Genomic DNA, 22,361 nt, shown 5'->3' with positions numbered 1-22,361 from the left:
AGGTGATGCTTATAAATGTTTTACTCAACAAGATCTGACAGAGTTAAAAATTGATGATGGATATCGATGCTCTGGTTCTCTAGGTCGTGAAACCCGCTTGCCCCTCCGTATCAAGTGCGAAGGTTTGGGCCCCAAGGTGATCCTGAACGTGGACCAGGTTGAAATAGGAAATGTCTTTGTTAGCTCAAAACAAATTTATGAGGTAGGTTATAGAGTTTCTTTACTTTAATCTCCAAAATTGACTTAAAAGCTTTTCTGAAACTATTAGGCTTCTAAATGAAAACCTCAGTTATGGGAATTCATGGACAAAGCAATTATTGACTAGTGAATTAGAACACTATGTCCCATACCAAACTGTTCTTCGTTTCTCTGTCTATCTATCTATTGTAGCATGGCAGTTTCAATTTTTATTCTGTATGTACCCTGTGCTTCCAAGATTGAAAGGTCTGAAAAAGCTCATTGCCTCGTCCATCTGTTATCTGTCTACAGTAGTCTGAAATAGCTTGCACATTTAAGTGTTGAATTGACTTAAAAATTTGCTTTTGTGTAGGTGATGTGAAGTTTTTTAAAAATTGAAATGGAACAGTGGTGGGTCAGAGGCTGGCCTTCTACCACTTCAAATCCAGTCCAGGCTCTTCTGCCTGCTGGCCTTAATGGACATAGGTGAAATGAGTTTGGGCACTCTTTAGTGGTTACAGTTTAAACTGCCCTTCAGTTCGAACTTTCTTTTGTTAATTCATGGAATGTGAATATAAATGCATCATTTGATATCATTCTAGCATACCTGATCCAAATCTAATATTTGGCAAGCTCAGTGTTTATTGCTGTTCCCCAATTGTTCTAGAGAAGGTGCTGGTGAGCCACCTTCTTGACCACTGAGGGCTTGCTAGATCAGTTCATGGGGCAGTTAACCACATTGCTGTGGCCTGTAGTCTCAAATCAGCCAAACCAGGTGAGGCAGATTTCCTTCCCTAACGGATATTAGTGAAGCAAATGCATGTTCATGATGAGTAACACTAACTTTAGTTTCTGCAGATTTATTTAATTAACTGAATTTAAATAGCCCAGATGTCATAGTGGGATTTGAACTCACATTTCTGGATCACTAGTCTAGGCCTTTGGCCTACAAGGCTGGCAACATGCTACTGTTCCTGCTAAAATTGGAATCTCACTCAGGGAGGTCAGAGGGGCTGGAGCAATTCAAAATGCATTGTACTGGTTCTGTGCTAAGTGCTCTCCTAAGATTGGGGTTGAATCATATTACTGAGACACTGTAGAACAAGTTTCATTTTGCTTCAAACCATTATATACCTAGCCTGGGATCCTACTAACATGCTTCATGATGTTTGGAGTAAAAAGAAAATAAAGCATATGCTTTAGGAATCTGAAGTAAAAACTGAACATGCTAGAAATATACAGCATTAAACAGGAGAAGTTGATCTGCCTTTTTATAAATGCTGTTTGAATCTGCTGTATATTTCCAGCATTTTCTGTTTAACTTATGTTGTTGCTGCCTGAGATCAGCCTCCTTTAGGAAATGTGCAATTTTTTGTGAGTTTGAATATTTTAATTTGAATCAAGATGACAGTAACATCCTATTTGTCTTGTTGGCTGTACATCACAGAACTACAAGTACAGAAGGTGGCTATTTGCCCACAATCTCTGTGCTATTTTGAAAGAATTCCCATTGCCCTGCTCATACTTCCCACAGCCATGAATCTTCCTCTGCTTCAACTATTTATAAGACTTCCCCTTAAATGCCGCAATTTTCTCTTCCTTTACCATGCTGTGGACCAATAGCCCTCTGTGTAACATAGTTCAGCCACTCTACATACAGGTCCCCTCTCAGGCTATACTTCTGGCTCATTCCTGTCTGCCGTAGGCGAGATAAGGAACTTTAGCTAGTCTACCTGAACAGCCCAAAATTCTGTTGGCCCATTTTAAGGCCCTTGCAGTTTCTGGGTTTTATTTGAACTCCAGGTCTCTTGGCATCCATACCCTTCAGTGTTTTTCCATTCCTATTTTATCTTCCCAAAATATAATACCTCACCCATTAAATTACACTGACATCTATCTGCCCTTTCTACTAACCTGTCAATCCTTGTAATTTACAATCTTCCTCACTGTTTGCCAAAATGCTTGCCTTTGTATTGTAAGCATTTCTTTTTATTTGACTCCCAAAATTATCAGCAACTGACTTTATTCAGTTGTTTTCAAATGACAAACTTTAAACTTGTTTAAAAAAAATCCTTATTATGTCTGAATCTGCTATTACACTTGATTGAATAGCAGTGATCGAACTGAATAGCACCCTAACGTTTTGTTGTGTTAAGAATTTACCTGTGATCTGACAATGCTAAAATATACATAAATTAATTAGAAGCTAAATTGATTCAGCATGTTTCTTTCAAGCAGTTTATCTTTATTCATGCTTTTCACATTGCCAGATATTAGAACAATAAAAGCTTGATCTCCAACTGGTATTTGAAGTGACTGATCATTAACATACAGAACATGGAAGACTTTGTCAGTGGAAATCCGTGACATTAATTCATGCTGAGAACAATTTAGGTGTCAAAGGTAGTCATCTGGTGACTGTATTCTAGGCAAAACCAAAATGATAAAGGTCATACATATCATTGGCTGCATTTTCATTGTCTCCTCTGGAATGCAATGCAATTTTCAATGGGAGGGTGGGAGATGGGGGGAGGTGAAATTGTCCCAGATTTGCACTAAGTGCAGTAGTGGGCGGGAAAAAGGACGTTTTACTCGCTGGCTGTAATGGCAGGGTTTCGCACCATATTGTCCCAATCTCGCCTCATTAATCATGCATTCCTGGGAAACATGCCAGATTGCTGGTGGGCAGCCTCCGATTCACCCACCACACCATCACCTCACTGCTTCCCCATGCTGCGCACCATATTTAAAGTGCAGCATGTGCGCACCTCTCAGAGCTTCCAGCCCAGGACTACTGCACAGAAGACAGTGCCCAGAAAGACAAGAAGACTACAGCCCCCCCATTCAGTGATGCATCCCTGGAACGTCTTTTGGACGTTATGGAGGCCTGTCGTGATGTCCTCTACCCTACTCTAGCCACAGGAGGGGCAGCAACATCACCAATCCAGCTTGGGAAGCGGTGACAGCGGTAGTCAGTGCCAACGTTCCCCACAAGAGGTCAGCCATCCAGTGGAGGAAGAGGATGAATGATCTTGTCCCTGCTGCCAGGGTAAGTCAACCATCTCATCACTCTAAACTCACACCCTCACAAGCCCATCACACATCCACAGGGTTCTCACACCTCAAGGGACAAAACCACTAACTCTCACTTACACCTTACTTCCCCATTAGGCTCATATCCTCTTGAGCTTGTACCCTCATCCCATCCATGGCTCCGCTCACCACACAAACATTCCATGCAGTGCCAGGTGTCCTGCTCGCACACTTTCCATCTGTTTTCGTACAGGAGAAGCTGGCTCACAATGGCAGAGTGAGGTCCCAAACCGGGGGTGGAGTGGCCCATATTAGGCCCCTCACTCACTTTGAGGTGCGTGCCATCGCGCTGACTAGTGAGGACATGGACCATGCCTGAGGCGATGGTGAGGTTGGTGGTGAATGAGGATCCTGCACCACAATATCTGTCTCTCAACACAACTGTGAGTGCTCTCTCTCCTGTGTTGACTCTGCTGCCATTCACTAATCATCTCCACTTTGGTTCACAGGGAGCTCTGTTAAGTGACTGGCGCCCTCATCCAGCCAGTCCCTCAGCTCCATCCACGTCCTCACTTCCAGCCAAGAGAACAACACCTCCTTTGAAGAGCGGGAAATAAGCAGCCTGGAAGAACTGTCACAGTGCTTACCCACACCCTCCACCAGCGCAAAGACACACACCTCGGTGGGGCCTAGATCCAGAGCAGGTTCACAATCTGGCCTTTACTGCACAGGAGGAGGCACATTCAGCCAAGCTCCACGGCACTCGGAGGACTGCTGGGGAAGAGGCATCTGTAAGGTCCAAGTCAGATGACGAGCATCTGGATGAGCCTTCCAACTCATTGTGGAGTCAGCAGAAGGCGTGGGAACATCACGCAGAGCTGTTGGAAGTCCTCAGAAGAGTGGCACTCAAGTCAGGAGTGCATCCGCCTACTCTTTGATGAAGTGGTACCCACATGTACGCTTTTTGCAGATCTCCATTGAAAGGATGGAAGACGTCATGGAGACCCTGCTCCAGCGGAATGTGGAGATGCACGCAGACCTGCTATCTGAGGTAGCCATGGGTGAGTTTCTGCAGTCGCAACATGAGAGGGAAATGGGACACCTCGACATCCCTCCAGGTGCTCCTTCCCCTCAAAATTGAGTCAGGCTGGGGCCTTCAGGCATCCGAAGGGGGGAGGAGTGGCAGCTGGACACTCATGGTCATCCACTCTGGAATCTGAGGCTGTCCTCGCCCTCTGAGTCCCCTTTGCCTGTGACCCCCTCAACCTTATCCCCTGTCACTGTAGAGGGAGCAGCTGGCCCACAGGAGGACAGCCAAAGTAAGTTGGGCCCCTCGAGGCCTTGGCTCTCCAGAGGACCCACACCGAAGTCATCAGAGGCAACAGGCCAACCATTGTACAGACTGTCTCCATCTGTGCTGTGGATGTCAGGGCAGCACCAAGAAGAAGTGGTAGGCCTAGGACAGTTAGGAATTTCTGATCACAAGTGGTTGCACGGATGTCATGAAGCTATTCACGTATATAATATTATTGGAAAATATTTTTCTTTTAAAATAGAGGTTTTGTCTGTGGGCGTCTTAATTGGATTAAAGCCAGCTAGTCTGGGTGCTTTGATGTGTACTGGTTTTGAGATGTAAACAGAGAGGTAGAGTGCTTTTTCATTTTTTGAATAGAGCTTTCAGGACGTGGGCTGAAAACTACCACCTAGCGAGCAGATACCAAGCAATATGTTTATATTACTAATAAAATTGGTACTATGAAAGGGGTTTTATTGTTAAAAGGTGGAGTTCAAAGAGGCTGGTGATACAATGAGAATTTACATTCAATGGGCTGTGCTCGGTGTAACTTCAGCAGTTTTCTGTGTGTAGAGCAGAGGCAATGTGAGATCAAAAGCAGGTGTAAGCCTCCAACTGTCTCCACTGGAACCGAAGTGAAAAGAACCTTATTTCGAATTTGTAAGGTGAAAATGCTTTGCCTGATGTCTGGAGACAAATGCTTCTGCCTTGTGTATAGTCAGTCTAACCTCAGGGGAAACTATTGGAAGCAATTCTGAGGGACAGAATTAACCTACACTTGGAGAGGCAGGGCTTAATCAAGGACAGTCAGCATGGTTTTGTTAAGGGGGCTCATGGCTGACCAATTTGATTGAATTTTTCGAAGAGGTGACCAGGTGTGTAGATGAGGGCAATGCATTTGAAGTAGTCTACTTGGACTTCAGCAAGGATTTTGATAAGGTCCTGCATGGGAGACTGATAGCGAAGGTAAGATCTCATGGGATCCAAGGAAATTTGGCAAATTGGATCCAGAATTGGCTGAGTGGCAGGAAGCAGAGAGTGATGGTTGAGGAGTATTTTTGTGACTGGATGCCTGTGTCCAGTGGAGTTCCACAGGGATTGGTGTTGGGTCCCTTGCTGTTTGTGATATATATAAACGATTTAGGCTTGAATGTTGGAGGGTTGATCAGTAAGTTCATGGATGACACAAAAATTGGTATGGTGGTAAATAGTGAGGAGGAATGCCTTAGATTACAGGAGGATATAGACGGGCTGGCCAGAAGGGCTGATCAGTGGCAAATGGAATTTAATTTGGATAAGTGTAAGGTGATGCACTTGGGCAGGACAAACAAGGCACGGAATACATGATGAATGGTAGGACCCTGGGAAGTACCGAGGATCAGGGGGAGTTCTGGAATCCACATTATAGGAATGATGCGATTGCACTAGAGAGAGTGCAGAGGAGATTTATCAGGATGTTGTCTGGGCTGGAGAGTTTTAGTTATGAGGAGAGATTGGATAGACTGAGGTTATTTTCCCTGGAGCAGAGGAGATTGAAGGGGGACGTGATTGAGGTGTATAAAATTATGAGGGGCATAGATAGGATAGACAGGAAGGAACTTTTCCCCTTGGTGGAAGGATCAATAACCAGGGGCCATACATTTAAGGTAGGGGGCAGGAGGTTTACAGGGGATGTGAGGAAGAATTTTTTCACCCAGAGGGTGGTGGGAATCTGGAACTCACTGCTTGACAGGGTGGCAGAGGCAGATACCCTCATAACATTTAAGAAGTATTTGGATGTGCACTTGCGATGCCATGGCATACAAGGCTATGGGCCTAGTGCTGGAAAATGGGATTAGAATAGTTAGGTGCTTGTTTGACCGGCACTGACTCGTTGGTCTGCAGGGCCTTTTTCTGTGCTGTAGACCTCTATGACTCTATGACTATGACTGCATGGTTAAGTCTATGGGTTCCTGTTGCCTTACTGGAGATTAGTTTGGGAATTTAAAAGTATAATTTGTAAATGTGTATATATTTAACTTGTGTAAATTAATAAAATGTTTTATTTAGCTTAATATAAAACCTCTCGAGAACTAGTGGTATGATTCCTAAATTTAGAGTTGCATGTCAAACATAACACTTAAAATTATAGGTTATGACAATTGGTTAAAGTTTCCCTCTGGGATTTAAAAAAAATAACTCAGCTTTACTAGCTGCTCGGTCATAACAACGGATGAATGCATTTTGTCACTTTATAATCGGAAAATATATTCACTTTCATTGAAAAATATGTAATGGTGTCTTTCAGCTTCATTTTCAGGCTTCACAAGTCCTCCCCCTGCATCCCCCACCACTAACAGTTCAGCTGCATGAAGCTGGCCCACAAGTGACTCTGGAGAGAGAATGGTGTGAATGGCAAGGCCTTTCTGAGCCTTGTGTAAGCACTCTCCCATGCACGCAAATCCTTCCTCCCTCACACTCATCTTAATGTCCCGAGCATTTTCAATGCTGCCTGCTGGAAGGTCTCTTTCAGTTGTCCATCTGAGCTGACCGGCATCTCCGTCCACCCATTGATCGCACTCCCATGCAGCACCTGTTCTGCCCAATACGAGGCTCCTTTCACTTTCGATTTTGCAAGATGGTTGACGTGAAGCATGCTTCAGCCCCCCCATCACTGTTGATCCCCTGGCATCACCTTCCACCTCTCCACCATCATCTACCAGCCAGAACCCTTTTCTTTCCTGGATGTCCGGGTGAACGTTCCCTACCTTCCTGAAAATCTCACCCCCACCCACATTGACCTCCCTGACCTCCTCCTTCCCACCCCCAGGGTCTTTGTCTGCCTCCGAGGCCCCGCCAACCACCCTTGCTGTTCCTTCTGCTGTTACCATCGCACCCTCACCCTCCCACCCTACCGACTCACTCTGCCCTCTCTAGTTCTCACCATTCCATCCCGCCACACCCACCCTCATTTCGCTGCCCAGGAGGCAGTCATTAACTCCACGGACCCCCTCCCTGTTCCCGATGTGCGGTGGCAGGAGAGGTGGCCCGTCATTGACGGGCGGAGGGGACGATCGCAAACTAGTTTCATGATGGCGTGAAACCTATTCTAGGTCTTCCCGCCATATTGTCCACTCATACCCGCCATGACACCCGATGCCAACAGGGATGGAAAATTCTGCCCAGGGTGTCTGGAACCCATTATGTCACTGATTGAGTGCCCATTAAGCTATTGGTGAAAACTTATAACACTGCTCACTGGGCCAGTTTGGGATTTTCAATTGGCAGGCCCGGGGTCATGCAGAGTCTGGGATATGTCAGGGTGAACCTGGTGTGCCCACAGCCAGGTGTCATCAGGGCTAATGGAGATACTAGCCAATTCCATATCAGGATGGACAATCATGCTCATCTGCTCAACAAGTGGCACAAAGTTACCATCATTGGTGCTGAGAGGCATGCATTTCTCACTAGTGAGCAGTTGTAGTCCTGAGAGGGGTGTTTGGCTGCTGGCTTCACCTGGACAGCAGAGGTTGGCAGAGGAAGTCCTGCTGCACAAACCACTGAGCTCAATGACTGGAGATAGGAACAGGCTACAGTGCTGTGACATCGAGTAGCAAGGAGGAGCCTCAGCAGAGATGTTCTCCTGATCAGGAGGAGGCTCGAGGACCACACTGAGAGCCTGCATTGCCCAAGAGGCAGATACCTGCATATGACAGTAACAGTGCTAAAGGAGACTGTACCTGTCCGGGCAGATAGCATCAGAGATTTCTGCTACGGTGCATAGTCACCTAATGCCTCATGGCCCTCCGGCAGTCCCCTAACAGCAGCCATTAAGGCTACCATTGCCTTGAATTTTTATGCACCCTGGTCATTCCAGGCAGACCTCGGTCATCTGTTGGCAGCTCATCACCCTATCAGATAGGTCACGGATGTCCTGTTCTCTATTGATTTTGACACAGATGAGCCAGCACAGGCACAGAGGGCATTTGGCATTGCTGCCATCAGTAGATTCCAAGGGGTCATCAAATATACCCACATAACCACACAAGGCACCCATGAACCAGCCAGCCAGATTCCACAACAGAAAAAACTCCGTTCATGTAGCTGGCCTCTGTCCACAAGAAACACATTTTTCAGGTATGCGCTCAGTTCCTGGGAAGCTGGATTATCCCCTGAAGAGATGGTTCTTGACACCTATCTGTTACCCAGAAACAGAAGCAGTGAGGTACTACAACGAGAGCCATCTACTTACATGAGTCTGCATTGAACACATCTTTGGCATGTTGAAGATACGCTTCTGTGGCCTTGACCAATCGGGTGGTAAGAGCGAGAGAGGGTGTCCCGTATTGTGATCACTTGCAACGCAGTCCATAACATGTCCATTCAGAGGTCTGAAGCTGAATGAAGAGGATGGAATGATTCACCACTCTTCCTTGGAGGATGATGGGGAGGAGGAAGAAGAGGATGAAGGGGAGCCTGGTGCTCATGCATTGGAGGGGGACTGCCAACACTGTCCCAGGCCTCACGGTTATCAGCAGGCTGGCATGGCCACAAAGGCCACACTGATTTGTCTGTGCTTCCCCCGAGTGTTTCCCGGGTCTATATCAGGTGACTCTCATTCTGAATTGGAACCACCAAGACAAATTTCCAGCCAGCACACACATCTGGGTAATTACATCACCACCCACAGATGCGAAGCATCGGGGATCTCCGTCACCCAGAAATCAAAGCCTGTCAAGGTTGTGACTTTCGGGGAGGGGCGGGTGGAGGGGCGGATGTTCCTTGTTCCAAGGCACTCAGTGTCTTATTGAGGAACCCACCATTGAGAAAGGTAGGGCCCATTAAGAGTCATTCCCTCTGCCCTTGCTACAGTCCCCCTTCTCCGTGACCCCCACCCTGCAGCCCCTTTCCCACCATTGCTCACCTTTGGCCTCGGTCACTTGGGTACGTGCATTACAGGCAGTAGCCACCACCTCCCTGGTAGCACTGCCAAGCAATGAAGAGCTGCCAGCCTCTGATTGGCTGGCAGTTCTTGGTGGGTGGGTGGGAATTTCATCCCCAGTAGTCCTTGGTCCTGGGGATGACCCGCCACTGCCCAGTAAATTGGAGGGCCTTCCTGAAAAGGGGCGATATGGGGCTTTTACCAGCTCTCCAGCCAATGGGCTAGATCCCTGTTGCCTACATTAAATTCCACCCCATGTTACAATGTCTAGGTCTGAGCAAGGGAGACAGAGCCAGAAACATTAATTTAATTTTCGGACACACATAAGTTTTATATGAGTAGGTGAGGTAATTTAAAGGGAGAAAAGTTGGAGTTGTGTGGCTAAGTTTTGGAAATTGGAGTGATGACCCATTGATTGCAGGAGAGAATAGGAATTTGATTTGTAAGAGTAAAGGTTATAGAAAGGACATTTGGAATTGGAGGACTATCATTTTACTAAACTCTTGGCTAAGATTTTGTCTTTGTGAAAGCTCAAGGCAATGGAATAAGATTTTTATATTTACTAGAAAAGTTGAGATCCCAGTCAGCTCACAGGGACTGATGTAGTATTGTGAAGGAATTCAAATAAATATTTTAGGGAGGACAGAGTTTCTGATATGCATTATTAAACATGGGGTATGAGAAAAAGAACTTGAGACAGTAAGTTATGAGGTTATGTGGAAGGTAATTTGTGACTTTTGAATGGTAGATCCTCCATAATTTACAAGAAACCTTGTACTGGATGTTCTGATGTGTCGCCTATTTTTGACATATTTCTCTCCTTTTTCCAACATGTACATTTCAGAAATTTGCCATTTATATTGCTTTTTTAATATATACAGCTTAAATTATGTAAAGGGGTGTCTCACATACTCCAGATCAAATAATACTGCTGTTCAACCAAGCCAAGTCAAAACAGTACGACACAGATGCAAGAGTAACTTAACTTCCAGTTACCACAGCCATTAAAGATGAAGTTTTACACAACAATGTATTAATGAACACTGCTTCATTAAACGAAATCTATGATCAACAATTGCATAACAGAATTAAATATTGATTAAAGGAGAATCATAGAAGTTTGCTGGGTGGAAGGAAGCCATTTGGCCCATTTTGCCTGTGCTAACTCCTTTAAAAAAAGTAGTTGTGCTGAATTCCGCACTCTCTCTTTTTGTCTGCAATCCTATTTGTCATCCAGCTTTTAAAATTATTTATGAAATCAGCTTTCCAGGCAGAATGTTCCAGATCCTGACAAACCTCAGAGTGAAAAAAATCTTCATCTTCTCACTAGATGTTTTGCCATTTATTTTTAATCTATGACCTCTGGCCATTTGTTAACTATTTATTAGTTGAGTATTTAATTGTATTCAGTTGGCAGGTGTTAACTGGGGATACACTTGTGTTCCTACATATAGGAGCAGAACTAATATTGTGTTGGTTCACTTTTTTTGGGAGGTGCATTTTTAATTATATGTCTCTGTAAATAAAACCTTCTAAGTAAGATTAGGTTCCATTTCTATCCTTCACTGCCTGGCTATTAGAGACCCACTTACCAAAAGGAATAGTTTTCTCTACAATCAACCAAAACCCTTCCACATCTTCTCCATTAAGGGACCTATTAACCTTCTCTATTCCAAGGTGAACATTTGTAACTTATCCAACCTTTCCTCAAAACTGAATCCCTCAGCCCTGGTAACATCCTGGGAAACCATCTCTTTAGCCTTTCTAAAGCATTCACATCTTTCCTGATCTATGCTTCCCAGAATTGTCCATAATGCTCCAACTGAAGCTGAACACCTGATTTATAAAGTTCCAGCAATATCTCTTTGCTTTCATATTCTACACCTCAATTTTAACCCCACTGTATCAGCTTTCCTTGCCATCTCTAAGGATTTATATATGCGGACACCCAGGTGTCTGCTAATGTACACTTATCAAAATTGTACCACTGATTTTGTCTTTTAATATTAGTCCTCCTAAACTGTATCAGCTTACACATTTTTGCGTTGAACTCCATTTGTCATGTTTTTGCCTGTCCAAAATCACCCTGAAACCAATAACTATTCGCATAGTAACCAGGAATATTAAGAACCCACTCCTGACCTGCTTTGAGCCAAGTCTTTAATTACAAATGCAACCATGTCATAAACAGTAAATTACTATCTAGTAATCAACAGTCATCCTGGGTAGAAAGTCAATGAACTGCACTCCAATAACACAGCATAGTGGTAACCATATTATTATACTGTAAATTATACTCCATTAGACCATGAGACATAGGAGCAGAAATTAGGCCATTCGGCCCATCGAGTCTGTTCTGCCATTCAATCATGGCTGATAAGTTTCTCAATCCCATTCTCCCACCTTCTCCCAGTAACCTTTGATTTCCTTACCAATCAAGAACCTATCTCGGTCTTACATACACTCAATGACCTGGTTCCCACAGCCTTCTGTGGCAATGAATTCCATAGATTCACTACTCTCTGGCTAAAGAAGTTTTTCCTCATCTCTGTTCTAAAAGATCTTCCCTTTATTCTGAGGCTGTGCCCTCAGGTCCTAGTCTCTCCTACTAATGGAAACATCTTCCACACGTCTACTCTATCCAGGCCTTTCAGTATTCTGTATCCCCCCTCATTCTTCTAAACTCCATCGAGTATAGACCCAGAGTCCTCAAACGTTCCTCATATGTTAAGCCTTTCATTCCTGGGATGGTTCTCGTGAACCTCCTCTGGACCATCTCCAGGGCCAGCACATTCTCCTGAGATACGGGGCCCAAAATTGCTCACAATATTCTAAATGTGGTCCGACCAGAGCCTTATAAAGCCTCAGCAGCACATCCCTGCTTTTATATGCTAGTCCTCTCGAAATAAATGCCAACATTGCATTTACCTTCCTAACTACCGACTCAACCTGCAAGTTAACCTTAAGAGAATCCTGGACTAGGACTCCCAAGTCCCTTTGCACTCCAGATTTCTGAATTCTCTCCCCATTTAGAAAATAGTCTATGCCTCTATTCTTCCTACCAAAGTGCATGACCTCACACTTCCCCACGTTGTATTCCATCTGCCACTTCTTTGCCCATTCTCCTAACCTGTCCAAATCCTTCTGCAGCCTCCCCGCCTCCTCAATACTACCTGTCCCTCCATCTATCTTTGTATCATCTACAAACTTAGCCAGGATGCCCTCAGTTCCTTCATCTAGATCATTAATGTATAAAGTGAAAAGTTGTGGTCCCAACACTGACCCCTGCGGAACTCCACTAGTCACCGGCCGCCATCCTGAGAAGGACCCCTTTATCCCCACTCTCTGCCTTCTGCCAGACAGCCAATCTTCTATCCATGCTAGTACCTTGCCTCTAACACCATGGGCTCTTATCTTACTGAGCAGCCTCCTGTGCTGCACCTTGTCTAAGGCTTTCTGGAAGTCCAAGTAGTTAACATCCATTGGCTCTCCTTTGTCTAACCTACTCGTTACCTCCTCAAAGAATTCTAACAGATTTGTCAGGCATGACCTCCCCTGATGAAACCATGCTGACTTTGCCCTATGTTACCATGCACTTCCAAGTATTCTGAAATCTCATCCTTAATAACGGACTCTAAAACTTACCAACGACCGAGGTCAGGCTAATCGGCCTGTAATTTCCCGTCTTTTGTCTCACTCCCTTCTAAAACAGGTGGGTTACATTAGCGATTTTCCAGTCTTCTGGGACCCTCCTTGACTCCAGTGATTCCTGAAAGATCACCACTAACGCCTCCACTATCTCTTCAGCTATCTCCTTCAGAACTCTGGGGTGTAATCCATCTGGTCCAAGTGATTTATCCACCTTCAGACCTTTCAGTTTTCCTAGCACCTTCTCCTTGGTAATGGCCACCATACTCACCTCTGCCCCCCGACTCTCTTGAACTTTAGGGATGTTACTCATGTCTTCCACCATGAAGACTGACACAAAGTACCTATTTAGTTCCTCCGCCATTTCTTTGTTCCCCACTACTACTTCTCCACTGTCATTTTCCAGCGGCCCAATGTCCACTTTTGCCTCTATCTTACCCTTTATATATTTAAAAAAACTCTTGCAATCTTCTTTTATATTACTGGCTAGTTTACCCTCATATTTAATCTTCTCCCTCCTTATTTCTTTTTTAGTTGTCCTCTGTTTGTAGGGTTCCCAATCCCCCGGTTTCCCACTGCTCTTTGCCGCATTGTATGCTTTCTCTTTAGCTTTTATGCTGTCCCTGACTTCCCTTGTCAGCCATGGTTGCCTCGTCCTCCCTTTAGTATGCTTCTTCTTCCTAGGGATGAATTTTTGCTGTGTCTCCCGAATTACTCCCAGAAACTCCTGCCATTGCTGTTTCACTGTCTTTCCTGCTAGGCTCATCTCCCAGTCAATTCTGGCCAGCTCCTCCCTCATGCCTCTGTAGTTGCCTTTATTCAACTGTAATATCTGATTCCAGCTTTTTCTTCTCAAATTGCAGGGTAAATTCTATCACATTATGGTCACTTCCTCCTAAGGATTCCTCCACCTTAAGCTCCCTTATCAAATCTGCCTCATTACACATCACTAAATCTAGAATTACCTGTTCCCTAGTGGGCTCTACCACAAGCTGCTCCAAAAAGCCATCTCGTACACATTCCACAAATTCCTTTTCTTGGGATCCACTACCAACCTGATTTTTTCGGTCTACGTGCATATTGAAATCCCCCATGATCACTGTAACCTTGCCTTTCTTACACACCTTTTCTATCTGCTGGTGTATCTTATGCCCCACATCCTGACTATTGTTCGGAGGCCTGTACATAACTTCCATTATGGTTTTTTTACCTTTGCGGTTTCTCAACTCTACCCACACAGATTCAACATCATCTGACCCTACGTCGTTTCTTGCTATCGATTTAATTTCATTTCTTACTAACAAAGCAACCCCACCCCCTCTGCCAACCTGCCTATCTTTTTGATAGGATGTATATCCTTGGATATTTAGCTCCCAGTCCTGATCCCCTTGCAGCCGTGTCTCCGTGATGCCCACCACATCATAGCTGCCAATTTCAATCTGCGCCACAAGCTCATTTACCTTATTTTGTATACTGCGTGCATTCAGATACAACACCTTCAGTCCTATATTTCCCATTCCCTTTCTCATTGTCGTCCCTTTACCTGACGTGCTTGAAGTTAGATTCCTAGCCTTTTCCAAACACTCTGTTCTATTTTGTGTTCTGGAGACTTTAATAGCCTCTCCTGGGCTCTCCTTTCTTTTCAGTTTTTTCATAATTTTACATGAAGTTGAATCCACCCTCCCACACGCTAACCTGCTGCTTTGTTTCCTATTAGTCATACTTCTTGGAGTTTTACCCTTCCCTCCCCACTTTCTAGTTTAAAGTCCTGTTGATCACCCTATTTACCCTTTTCACTAGAACATTGGTCCCAGATCGGTTCAGGTGGAGACCGTCCCAACGGTACAGATCCCTCCTGTTATAATACTGATGCCAGTGCCCCACGAAATGGAACCCCTCTTTCCCACACTACTCCTTTAGCCACGTGTTTACTTCCCTTATTCTCGTGTCCCTATGCAAATTTGCACGTGGCTCGGGTAGTAATCTGGAGATTATAACCCTTGAGGACCTGTTCTTTAATTTAGTTCCTAGTTCCTGATAATCCCCAAACAGGTCCTCTTTCCTAGTCTTATCTATGTTATTTGTCCTGACGTGGACCACAACAACTAGATCGTCCCCCTACCTCTCCAATATCCTTTCAAGCCGGTCAGCGATGTCCCTCACCCGGCACCGGGCAGGCAACATACCATGCGGGACTCTTGATCCTGCTTACAAAGGATGTTGTCAATTCCCCTAATTATAGAATCCCCTACAACTACGACTTGTCTTTTTGCTCCCCCCTCTTGAATGGCCTCCTGTGCCACGGTGCCGTGGTTAGCTGGCTCATCCTCCCTACAGCCCTGTTCCTCATCCACACGGAACAAGTACCTCGTACCTGTTGGACAAGGTCAAGAGCTGAGGCTCCTCTGTTCCTGAACACAGGATCCCTCTACCTGCCTCACTTGCAGTCACACCCTGCTGACCCTGACCACTGACCGAACTTGAGGTACTTAATTTACCGGGTGTGACCGTCTCCTGATACCAAGTGTCCAGGTAACTCTCCCCCTCCCAGATGTGCCGCAGTATCCGGAGCTTGGACTCCAGCTCATCAATTCTGAGCCAGAGTTCCTCCAGCAACCAACACTTGCTGCAGATGTGGTCACTGCGGCTCGCAATGGGATCTGCCAGTTCCCACATCATACAGCTACAGCACATCACCTGCCCAGCCATCTCTACTTAGTTAATTAATTTATTAATTAGCTTTGCAGCGTTTTTTTTCAAATTTGGTGCAGATTTCCTATCAACCAATCAGGTCACAGCTTTCCTGTGATGTCACTTTTTCAATTTTGGCCATGGTGAAAATTGCAACATAACTTAATATGGGTAAGTTTTCAATCTTTGTTCAATGTATCACTGTGAAGTTTCTGTATTAAGTTGTCCCTGTTTTTTTAAAGTATATTAGCTACTGATGAGCAGCTTTGCTTTATCCATATTTCAGTGGTTACATGCTCTGGTTAAATGGATTAATGGGAGTTAAATTGTATAACCCCTGAAATTGGGTGCAGGGGTTGCAGAAAGCCTTTAACCTTTACCCTTTTATTGTACTGCAAGCAGCCGGTCAATTTGAATACCTACCCATTATCCCTACACTCTGTTTCCTATCTCTTAACTAATTTCCCATCAAAACTTGTTAATTTGTCTCCAATTCTCGGTGTTTCCTTTTTTATTAATGGTCGCTTCTGTGGAAACTTGTCAATTGCCTTGTGGAAGTCCATAAAAATAACAACCAAAGACACTTTCTTATCTATCATGTTTTTCATATCCTCAAAACATACAACTAGGTTCATCAGGCATGATTTACCCTTGTTCACTGTCTCTGATCAGCTCCTTTATGTTCAAGTACACAGACTCTCTGCTGCTAATAATAGATTCTAGTATCTTTCCCATAATCAATGTTAGATTAACAGGCCTATGATTTCCTGGCTTATCTCTCTCCCCTTCTTAAATAATGGAGTAGTGTAGGCTGTTTTCCAATCCAAGGAAATGACTCTTGAATCAAGTGCATTTTGGGAGATAATTAACATATGTATCAACAATTTCCTCACTGATTTCTTTTGTAATCCTAGGGATAGAAACCATTGGGTCCTGGAGATCTGCCTATCTTTCATAGCATTAGTTCATAACTTTTTTTTCACTTTCAATGAATATAGATAGTTCCTCCCCTTGATTTATTCGTAGTTTTCCTTGTAATAGGAGACTGCAGCAAGTAACTGGAAGAAGATAAGCATGCCTGCTAATTTTAATCACCATGGAAGAGACAGTCCTGGTGATCATGGGAGGACTTGGCCTCTGGTGATGCTGGAAGGATTGATATCAGTGTCTCATTAGTGCTATGGATAAAGAGGAACCGGTAGATGTACTGTACTTAGATTTCTAGCAGGTATATGATAAGGTGCCATATCAAAGATTACTGCAGAAAATATAAGCTCAGGGTGTTGGGGGTAACATATTGGCATGGGCAGAAGATTGGCTAGCTGACAGAAAAAATAGAGTAGGCATAAACGGGTCGTTTTCAGGTTGGCAAGATGTAATGAGTGGTGTTCCACAGCTATCAATGCTGGGGCCTCAACTTTTTACAATTTATATAAATGACTTGAATGAAAGGACCGAAGGTATGGTTGCTAAATTTGCTAATGACACAAAGATAGTTAGGAAAGTAAATTGTGAAGGGGACATAAGGGAACATATGTACAAAGGGACATAGATAGGTTTATTGAGAGGGCAAAGATCTGGCAAATGGAGTATAATGTGGGAAAATGTGAAATTGTCCATTTTGGCAGAAAGAGTAACAAAGCAGCATATTATCTAAATGATGAGAGATTGCAGAGCTCAAAGATGCAGAGGAATCTCAGTGTCATAGTGCATGAATCGCAAAAGGTTAGTATGCGGGTACAGCAAGTAATTAGGTAAGCTAATAAAAGGTTATAATTTATTGTGAGGGGAATTGAATACAAAAGTCGGGAGATAAAAGCAAAACACTGCGGGTGCTGGAAATCTGAAACAAACACAGAAAATGCTGGAAAAGCCCAGCAGTTCTAACAGTATCTGTGGAGAGAAAAACAGAGTTAACATTTCGAGTCCATATGACTCCTCTAGAGTCATACAGACTCGAAACATTAACAAAAGTAGAGAGGTTATGCTTCAGTTATACAGGGCATTGGTGAGACCACATCTGGAGTACTGTGTACAGTATTGGTCTCCTTATTTAAGGAAGGATGTAAATGCATTGGAAGCAGTTCAAAGAAGGTTTACTGGACTAATACCTGGAATGGGAGGTTGTCTTATACAAGCTAGGCTTGTATCCGCTGGAGTGTGGAAGAATAAGAGACAACTTGATTGAAACATATAAGATCCTGAGGAGTCTTGATAGCGTGGATTTGGAAAGAATGTTTGTGGGAGAATCTAGAACTAAGGGTCACAGTTTGAAAATAAGGGGTTGCTCATTTAAGACAGAGATGAGGAGAATCATTTTTCTCTTACAGGGTCGTGAGTCTTTGGAACTCTATTCCTCAAAAGGTTGTGGAAGCTAAGGCTTTGAATATTTTTAAGGCAAGGGGTGAAAGGTTATCAAGGGTAGGTGTGAATGTGGAGTTGAGGTTACAGTCAGATCAGGCATGATCTTATGGAATGGCACAGATCAGGCTGAGGGGCAGAGTGGCCTACTCCTGCTACTAATTTGCATGTTCATATGTATAGCTTGTGGTACCAACTTCCACGTTCTAACCACTGGATCCATTTTAGCCATTTACTGAAAAAAAATGATGCAAACTTTGTTGGAATTTGTCACCATATTCTGAACATTGTTTCACAAACCATGTTTTACAAGAAATTTTTTGAACATGTTAAGAGAAAACAATTTAAATTTTAAATTATTTCATTTTTTCTTACTTTTCCTTTCTATTTCTTTTCTTCTGCCTTAATCCAATCTTGTTTTCTGTCTCTCTTTATTTCTCCTCCTGCAGCTGATTTGACTCTCACCCCTGTTCTCTACCATTCTTCTGGTTTCTTCTTCAATCCTAAATTTAATTGGTTAGGGAGGTAGCCTGGTAGCCCCACTGTTCAGTCAGGTCCCAGATATTCCATTGCCCATGCTGCACCAAATTCAGTTCACACTTCCAAATTAAGCCACAGGTTTTTTCAAGCTGTGGGTCACAGGGAAAAGTCTAACAGCATATGCCATTAGATTTAGCCCTATTTAATTAATGGCCATTTGAGACAACACTGTCAGTCATTGTGTGTTATCCACGATGACATGATGCAATTCACTTTAACCTACCAGATGTAGAAACTTGCTTTAGCAGTATTGTATAAAAAGAAAAGAACTTTCATCATGGCAGAATAACATTAGGTTCATTCATTAGGGAAGGAAGACTATAAGTTAATCAACATCGTCGTACTTTTTGGCCCGGATTTTCATGGAGCCAGGCTGAGTCGTGACGCCTTTAAGAATGGCAGGTGGGACACGATTCCAGAATTCTCACCTTCATTCCTGTTTTTGGCAATATTCGGCGGTGCAGGATAAGAACGCAAGTAGTCAGCCCCCATTGCAGCACTCCTGTCATTGCTGGCTCCATTGCTGGGCTGGGCATATCAAACGCACACCCGCCCATTCCCTGCACAATTTTGATGCCGTTGTGACCATTCTTTTAGGAGGAGTGGTCCACAGCTTCTCAGAGGAGCCCTCGTACTGAGAGGGGATCAAAAAAAAAACAGCCAATCAATGAAATAGATTGCCCCCTTACCTTTTCGTAAAGCTGTCAAGTCATTCTTTGGTCAAATACAAGAAGCTTTTATCCACTTTATACCTTTTAATCTTGTGTAGATAGGCACACACAAGAAAACAAGAATTAAGAGCCCGAGTAGGCCATTCAGCCCCTTGAGCCTGCTCTGCCATTCGATAAGCTAATGACTGATCTTATTGTGACCTCAACTTCAGTTTCCTGATTGCCCCCTGCAACCCTTGACTCCCTTGTCAATCAAAAATCTATCTAACTCAGCCTTGCATATATTCAATGACCCAGCCTCCACTGCTATCTGGGGAAGAGAATTCCAAAGATTAACGGCCCGCGGAGATAAAACAAATTCTCCTCATCTCAGTCATAAATGGGAAATGATTAATTTTTAAACTGTGCCCCCTGGTTCTAGATTCCCTCATAGAGGGAAACATCCTCTCAGCATCCACCCTATCAAGTTTCCTCAGGAAGTTTCAATAAGCTCATTCTTCTAAGTTCCAATGGGTGAGGGTCCAACCTGCTCAACCTCATAAGATAACCCTTTCACCCCAGGAATCAGTCTAATGTTCATTCTCTTGATTGCTTCTAATGCAATTATAGGCTTTCCTAAGTAAGGAGACCAAAACTGTGCACCAGTATTCCAGATGCGGCCTAAGGCCCTGTGCAGCTGCAGCAACACTTCCCCACTTATAGACTTGATTCCCCTTGCAATAAATGCCAACATCACATTTGCCTTCCTATTCATTTGCTGCAGCGGAGTTGCTGCATCTTGATTTGCATTGGTGTCATCCCTTACCTCTGGACTGGAAAGCTCAGGGTTCAAGTGCCACTCAGGGTTTGATAGTCACAAAAGGTACTAGGCCATCCAGATCCATCTGTACGTTAGAGTTCTGCAGTCTCTCTCCATTTAAATCATATACTACTCTTTCCATTCTTCCTGCCAAGGTGGACAAGTTCTTATTTTCCCACATTATACTCTGCCAAATTTTTGCCCACTGACTTAACCTATCAAAATCATTTTGTAGACTCTTTGTCCTTTTGAGAACTACTTATCTTGGTGTCATTGGCAATGTTAGCTACCATAGATCTGGTTCCTTCATCCAAGTCATTGATGTAGATTGTAAATAATTGAGCCCCAGCACTGATGTCTGTGGCACTGTAATCATTACAACTTGTCAAACTGAAAATGACCCATTTATCCCTGCTCTCTGTTTCCTGTTAGCTAACCAATCCTCTATCCATGCTAATATGTTACCCCCTACACCATGAGCTCTTATTTTGTGTAGTAACGCGTAATGTGACACATTATCGAATGCCTTTTGGAAATCCATGTATACCACATTTATAGGTTCCCCATTGAAAAAAAACTCTTCAAATGAATAATAACTTATTACAAGGTAATAAAGATGTCAATCAAAAAAAACTTGCACTCCCCCTGCATCACTGTCAATAACGCCTGCTGAACTATGTACGTAAGTCATGCTTGAAGCTCAGCCAAGCATTCATAATGAGGCTATCTGGAAAAACAGATATCTGGCCATTTGTTCCAACTGCTCCAGTTGATACAGTTGCTTGAGGGCCTGAAACTTATGATTAGAATTGGTCCAATGTCCCAGTAAACAAAGACGAGCTTTCTAGCCTTACCATCTGCCCACCTCCGTTGCTGCCTCGGGCCTGCCTCTGGAGATGATGGGCTCAACTCAATCCTGCCTGTCTTGCTGGAATGAAAATATGGCAAGTGGGGGCCTTCTTCATGGAGATGTGTTTGTGGAGTCAGGGATTTTCTTGACTATCAGTTCCTGTCTCCTTTATGGAAATCCAGCTGTTTATATCTGATTCTTAATGCGACTGCCTGGTGCCCTTAATGTATTTAAATAAATTAAATAACCTCAACAGTTAGGGAAATTATTACATTAATTCAGTACAACTTAAGGCACAAAGGCTGCAATGGCTTGGGGTAGGAGCAAGCTTCTCACGCCCTTTATATCCAAACCTTGAAATTCCTGAGGCAACCTTTTAGTGATAGAGATAAAAACAAAAAACTGTGGATGCTGGAAATCCAAAACAAAAACAGAATTACCTGGAAAAACTCAGCAGGTCTGGCAGCATCGGCAGAGAAGAAAAAAGTTGATGTTTCGAGTCCTCATGACCCTTCAACAGAACTGAGTAAAAATAGGAGAGGGGTGAAATATAAGCTGGTTTAAGGTGGGGTGGGGGGGTGGGGGGAGAGAAGTGGGGGGCCCAGGGTGAGGTGGTTGTAGTTCAAGCAAGCAGTGATAGGAGCAGATAATCAAAAGATGTCACAGACAAAAGAACAAAGAGGTGTTGAAGGTGGTGATATTATCTAAAAGAATGTGCTAATTAAGAATGGATGGCAGGACACGCACATTCTTTCAGATAATATCAACACCTCTTTGTTCTTTTGTCTGTGACATCTTTTGATTATCTGCTCCTATCACTGCTTGCTTGTTCCTACAACCACCGCACCGCCCCCCACCACCTTAAACCAGCTTATATTTCACCTCTCTCCTATTTTTACTCAGTTCTGTTGAAGGGTCATGAGGACTTGAAACATCAACTTTGTTCTTCTCCGCTGATGCTGCCAGACCTGCTGAGTTTTTCCAGGTAATTCTGTTTCTGTTTTAGTGATAGATCCTGGGAGGGCCAGAATTTCTAACTGAACTTGAGCTGAAAATCTGATTCCAATTCCTATCTTGGCATCACAGGTATTTGCAAAGTTTGTAAAGTGCCCCTGCCATTAATAGCACCAATGGATGGCAACATATTTTGATGTGGCTTCTTGCATCAAAATATGTTGCCATCCATTGGTGCTATTAATGGCAGGGGCACTTTACAAACTTTGCAGGGGGATCATATTAGAAAAGCACCTGGTTTCCAATTAAGCCTTTTAAAATTGAAAGCTCTTTCCACACCATCCCTCCTGCTAACCACACCAACCAGCAAATACACCTCCTGCACACGACGTTGCTTTAATGTAAAAGACAGGGGGCTAGAA

At 43.8% G+C, this 22,361-nt stretch overlaps 1 protein-coding gene across 1 annotated transcript in view; it reads left to right on the top strand.

Annotated features, from left to right (window-relative positions):
* LOC121280028 (hydrocephalus-inducing protein-like) overlaps positions 1-22,361 on the top strand; it is a 478,228-nt gene that overhangs the window by 299,067 nt on the left and 156,800 nt on the right. The window contains exon 12 of the mRNA XM_041191656.1: positions 84-202. Within this exon, the coding sequence (XP_041047590.1) occupies positions 84-202 (119 nt within the window). The remainder of the gene's footprint in view (positions 1-83; positions 203-22,361) is intronic.

Source organism: Carcharodon carcharias, chromosome 7 (genome assembly GCF_017639515.1).
Source record: "Carcharodon carcharias isolate sCarCar2 chromosome 7, sCarCar2.pri, whole genome shotgun sequence".
NCBI classification, from domain to species: Eukaryota; Metazoa; Chordata; class Chondrichthyes; order Lamniformes; family Lamnidae; genus Carcharodon; species Carcharodon carcharias.
This window is presented reverse-complemented; position numbering and strand designations above follow the sequence as displayed.